The following is a 6,321-nucleotide window of genomic DNA, read 5'->3' as shown; positions in this document are numbered from 1 at the left end:
TTAACAAGTTACAATGAACTTGTTAAATTAATTGGACGGGTTACAACTTAAAACCTACTATTACCTGTCAAAGCCAGTTTCAGCGTGACGTTATGATAGTAAAAAAGTGTACGATTCTAATTTTTTTATTGAAAAGTAAATAACAAAGACTTCATTTTAGGAGCAACTTTTACATTTTGACTCATTTTAAATGTTATACCCATTTATTGAATATATCATTGAAGAAGAAGATAATACTTATACATCTAAACGAAGCATGAAACAGTACAAGACAAAAAGATAACGGTCACTACTGACTTGGTCGACTTGACCATTGGGACCTATTTATTAAACGTCATATTTCAAATTCAGAATTAACAATATCATCTTGCAAATAATTTTTCCCAAACTTTTTGTATCTACCTTTTTAAAAGGAAACAAATCAACAAATCAAAAAATCTAGTGACATTGGTTTGTAACCTAAGTACGTCTGTAGGACAAGAGATCCTAGGTTCGATTCCTAGTTGTGATCGTTATCTTTTTTTCTATGTTTTGTATTGTTTCATGTTTCGTTTAGATTTATTAGTCTTATCTTCTTCTTTAATGATGTACTTTATTTTTATTTATTATTTACAAATTGAATAGTATAACACTGTTTACATAGAATACGTAGAAAATAAAAAGGAAAACAATATCAGTATCACTGAGCAAAAGTTGCTTGGTTATTGAGAAGTAGACTGACCACGTCTTGCCAATCTTATCTGTTTAAAAATTTTAAGAATACTAATTTTAGCATCCAGTTTTTCTTCTGCAGTAAGAGCCTGAAGTGAGGGAACAAGCGACAAAGCAAAGTATTTATCTTCGTCTTTTGTATCGTCTGATGTTTTTAATAAAACTTCATCCAAATCTTTTGCTGTTGGCTTTAATTCCTTAATTTGTTTTTTCCGTGGTGGGGTAGGTGTGGATTTCTGCGCCAAAGGATCAGATTCTTCCTCATCCATATCGTACAGACCTATATTAACTTCTCCTGGTAGATTTTCGAGACACGGAAGTAGAAATAACAATCTATCAAAGTATATGTACTTGCGTTTTTTGGTCAAAGCTTGACCTGACTTCATATTATTTTGAGCATTCCATTCCCTACGGAAAGAAGTCCGTAAATTGTTCCATTTTTTCACTACTTCGCAACCTGAAATGATACAAATAAAACCAATTAATATTAATTCCTTACATAATACATCTGTCGACCGGAGCTAGGTTCAAGTTTCAATGCGCTGTCCTTTGAATATCTGATTGAAGCGTCTACAATAATGATATATTACTGAAACTACAATACATGTGTGCAAATATTTATTTATTTATTTGTTTGTTACAAAAATATTACAGCATAGATTTTGACTGTCCAACTAGGAAGGTCTCCCGTTTTAGGACAGTCAAATTGACAGTGAATATACTTAATGGTGAAATCACCGATAAAATTTATTTTGAGGGATTACAAGAGTGAAAGCGAGGATACATGTAGCCTTTATATTACTTTATTTTAATACATAATAAAATAAACAGTAAAATAATAGAAATAAAATTAAAATAAAAGAAAATAAAATTTATATAAAAATTTAAATTTGTAAAAAAAATTTAAATTTGTAAACAGAAGAAATAAATCAGGCGCTTGTATCACATAATTATCATACAATGTTTTTTAACATCTTATTTTTTAACGTAAAATAAAATGAAAATAATAGAAATAAAATTAAAATAAAAAAATAAAATTAAAATAAAAATTTAAATTTGTAATAAAAATTTAAATTTGTAATAAAAATTTAAATTTGTAAACAGAAGAAATAAATCAGGCGCTTGTATCACATAATTATCATACAATATTTTTTAACATCGAAATAAGACTATAAGACTTAAGAAATAAATCAGGCGCTTGTAACACATAATTATCATACAATATTTTTTCACAGTATTTCTGACTCCAACCTGCCTAAGTCTAGTAACCATTTTGTTATTTTTGGGCCAAAGGATGGCATTTCACACAGATTTAGTTGCGAAGGAATTTTGTTATATAATTTTGGTCCCAGGTATGAAAATATTTTTTGAAAAGCCGCTGTGGTACTTGTTGGAATATAAAGGTCATTTCTGCCTTTGCTTCTGGTTTGATGTTGGTGTTCGATTGTTTTCATTTTATGTTTATTTTTATGAGCATAGATTATTGTCTTCTTTATGTAACTCTGTCGAACATCGAGTACATTAAATTCTATAATATGAAACATGCTTTAATCGTTGTATCTACAAGTTCAACAAAAAATAAGATGATTGGATTCAAATGAACAAAACCATATCCTACAAATAGAAAAAGTACAAAAGAGGTTAATACGTTAACTATATATGAAAGAATACAAGTACCTACTATCCATTCCTGTATCAATATATCTTTGTAATCTTAATACTTAATCCACATTTATTGAAAAAGGTTAACATATATTTGCCTAACAAGTATACTCGTGGGAGATCCCATGCACTTTTTTTATATTCCGAAAGCGAGGACTTCTGTCCATCAGAACGTGCCAAACATGCTAAGGAGTTTTCATTAAGGTGTGTAAGATAACTGAGATATCTCAGTTATTTCCACTAAGGTGTGTAAAATATAAAAGATATATTATTTTCATCAAGTTGTTTTTTTATAGTTTTCTGTTTTTGTTTTCTGTATGTAACATTAATTTAATTTGGAAACTTAATTAGTTAATGCAACGTGTAAAATATAATTATTTATATAAAATTGTAAAACTGTCCAATACACTAAAAAATAGGGTACCGCCGCCCCGGGGAACCTTTTATTAGATAACCAACACCTCTGCCATAGGTCATCCCGAGGGTTCGCTACGTTTGGTGACTTAGCAGGGGTGTCTGGGTTAATCGGGGGAAGTGTGTTCAGGACGCGCTTGCCCACCACCCGCGTAGCGTGCCAGATCGAGAGAGGCTTGCTTGTGGATACACTTTGACCTCTCCAACTGGTTTCTCGACCCATCGCTTTGCACCGCAGCCGGAGGTATTAATTTAGACACGCTGATCCCTAGATTCCTACCCACCCCTTATAACTTTTTCCTTCCCAGAAATTTCTCTCTTTAAAAAAACTCTTCTAATATGACACAGGCCGTGAGTGAAATTATTTTTGTCAGGGCTTCCTGTGAAGGGTTAATGTAAATAAATGGATGTTAGGAATGTGTGTTGGGGCGATTAATGGAAGATATACACGAATGGTGCAGCGGAACATTCCCAATCGTCATATTTTTAACTATAAGAACTTATTATCTTATTTTTCAATGGCTTGGACGGACGAAGATTATAGATTCTTATTCAAAGAAGTCGGTTATTGTGGAACAGCTTCGGAAACATTTAAAACACTTAACATATGCCAACGGCTTTCTGAAAACCAGCAAATGTCTCCCCCGGGAAGGAAATCGGCCATTGAGATAACAAGTAATTTTGGTCAATGAAGCTTTTGACGTAGAAAATAACATGTTACATCCATTACCTGCATCATAACGCTGCCCAACCGGGTAGCGACATAGTTCCCTGCCTGTATCTGTTCCACTGTACAGATAGAGGCGCTCTTGTGAGGTGTCACAAAAAAAAATAATATAAAATCTTTTGTATCTATCTATAAACAAATAAATTTAGCTCTATGCCGTCCAATAGATGTAAATATCAATTTTTGATTCCGTATTATCCTTATAGGTTCTCCACAATTATACAATCTAAGATTTATTAATAAGTACAATTTAGCATCCAACGCTCCTAACGCTGTAGGTACGACCGAAAACAAAATACAAAATCCGGTCTACCGGGTCTACGCGCGCCGATTATCGCGTTACAATCGAGGTACAAGTTTCGATAAGATATTAGTATGCAAAAGCGCCTCTAATTGAATAGCTCAATGATGCAAGGGTCCATATTTCATTTCGATATGACATAGCATAATAATTATAGGTACCTACAGTAGTCCCAGATAGAGGTCGTACGCGATGTTATCGTTCTTGTATCTTCTGTCGTTTTCGTTTTCATATAAGACGTGCGAAAGGAAGATTTTTCATCGATGACTTTCGTGCGACCTCTCTATGGGAATACTTTAATTAGTATGAAAAAAATATACCTTTTTTTCTTCGTTTCTCGCTATTAAGTTGACTCCATTCAGGAATAATCGCTTCACATACTTCCATCCACAGGTTTTTTTTTATTTGTACATCTGAGTAGTCTTTTAAATTTTTTTGATACAGTGCTGGTCGCTTCTCGATCTCTTCGATTAACTTTTCGGTTAAACATTCTACAATTAACGCCATTATGCCGTTGACTGCAAGCGTGCGTACCCCCCTCGCCGCAGCTCGGAGCTAACTGAGGCATCGCCGATTGATCGGTCGCAGTCGGCGAGCCTGCGCGGTCGCACGCCATACTGATTTGCAGTCGGCCGATAGATGGCAGACTTTTTATTGAAATGGAATCGGGCAGCCCACCAAATGTTTTGTCGGCCGATTTCAAATCATTTTGTGCGCTATGATTTCACGCTAACTAAGCAACCGATTAAATTGTCGGCCAATAAAGTCTGTAGTCAGTGGTCGGTTTTTTTTTTATTTTTTCTATCGGGCTACAACGTGTCAATAATATGTGTACCCAACACGATCTCATACGATCACTGAATAAACAGCTGATTGATTAAAAATTGAATGAATGGTTTTGTTTGTGCAAAATCATTTACAAAGCTTAGGTATACCATTTCAGTCATGAGTCCTATAGACCAGACTTCCATATAAAAAAAACCTTCTATCTTCTAAACTCATTAATAAAATGTAGAACTGTAATGGAATAGGTTTTGTAAATGATTTTGCACACTCAATGCTACTCTATTACAGTCGTAACGATGACTAAAATGATATAGGCTTTGTAATTGATTTTGCACACTCAATGCTACTCTATTACAGTCGTCATCATGACTGAAATGATATAGGCTTTGTAAATGATTTTGCACGATAAAAAGCTACTCTATCACAGTCCTTACCGTAAATGAAATGATATAGGTTTTGTACATGATTTTTAACAATCAAAAGCTTCTCTTTTTGCAGCAGTCGTCAACATAACTGAAATGTGTGAAACGCGGCGTTTTTACAAACCCATATATTTTTCAATGCTTTTTCAATAGGCAATATTTACAAATTATATATATATATATATAATTTGTAAATATATCTATATATATATATATATACTTTGACCACAAATCCAAATTTAAGTTTAGTTTGAAAAAGGCCGCCCAGGCGTTCCTCTTAAGATTGACGAGTTAAACGAAATATTGGTTGAATTTATTGTGATAATAATAGTACCTGCCTGACGCTAGGCACACATTTTTATAATATTTTAAGAATGTTTGACGGTAGGCAGATATATATGTATGCCAAAACAATAATCAATAATGTTCATAAAAATATACGTAAATACTATGAACACTAATCGAAATATATATATTTGTGTGAGCTTTGTAAACACGCCGCCTGGCCATAGAAGTCATGAAGTGAGGTAGGGAAGAAGGAAGACAAGAGAAAGGTTGGGATACTACCCTACTATAAGACCAATCACTAAACCTAAAAAAGACATTTTAAGCAACGAGGTTTATTAAAATCTGCCCGTAAAAAAACATAAGATTTTAAAAATAAATATAAACATACCGTTCTAAGGAGTTCGTTAAATTATATTATGCGCCAATGAAAAAGATAGTGCTGACTGCTCAGTCACAAAGACCCGCTCATTGTTGTCAATTAACAAAGAATATTCAACATTTTGAAATACCGACATTTACAATGTGTTAACCTCGTCACAAATATGTCATTTCGATATTCAATGGTATCTCTTTTTACAGATATGGTGAGTTCATGCCTCTATAGATATAGAATGGCATTTAATGGCCCTGCAATCAATTCTGTCATTTGTATGTAGTATGGTACGGACCCCCATTCATCGGAATAAATAACAGCAATTGACACAAGTACCCACGTCAGACTTCACATGTCACAAGTATGTTCAAACTACTCAGAGATGGAACAAAAATATCGATGTTTAGGAATCAGCTGATTCATCTGTTCGAAAGATCGTCGTGCCATGATATTATTAGACATTATTTGAGAAGCGAAGATAATCAGGTGCTGACGTAATTGAAAGATTTTAAAGAAATTAAAGATTTTTCGATGCTATCTATTATAATCTTTATTTTAAACATGTTATCTTTTAGGATTTAAAACTGTTGGATGCTATTTTTTTGTTGGATTAATAATTCTCACGTTTTTGATTAAG

General features: G+C 33.2%; 1 protein-coding gene across 1 annotated transcript; it reads right to left on the bottom strand.

The window, feature by feature from the left end:
* Nucleotides 1–232: 232 nt before the first annotated feature.
* Nucleotides 233–4,350, bottom strand: LOC149416586 (uncharacterized). Its single transcript, XM_089641411.1, has 2 exons — nucleotides 4,136–4,350; nucleotides 233–1,168 (listed from the first exon to the last, which is right to left on the bottom strand). Exons 1-2 carry the CDS (start codon nucleotides 4,320–4,322, stop codon nucleotides 702–704), a joined length of 654 nt encoding a protein of 217 aa, XP_089497537.1. The 5' UTR covers nucleotides 4,323–4,350; the 3' UTR covers nucleotides 233–701.
* Nucleotides 4,351–6,321: the final 1,971 nt, after the last annotated feature.

Source organism: Hesperophylax consimilis, chromosome 16, assembly GCF_061612785.1.
Source record: "Hesperophylax consimilis isolate HC1 chromosome 16, BYU_Hcon_1.0, whole genome shotgun sequence".
NCBI lineage: Eukaryota > Metazoa > Arthropoda > Insecta > Trichoptera > Limnephilidae > Hesperophylax > Hesperophylax consimilis.
Note: the sequence above shows the minus strand (reverse complement) of the source record. Positions and strands in the feature narration are given on the sequence as shown.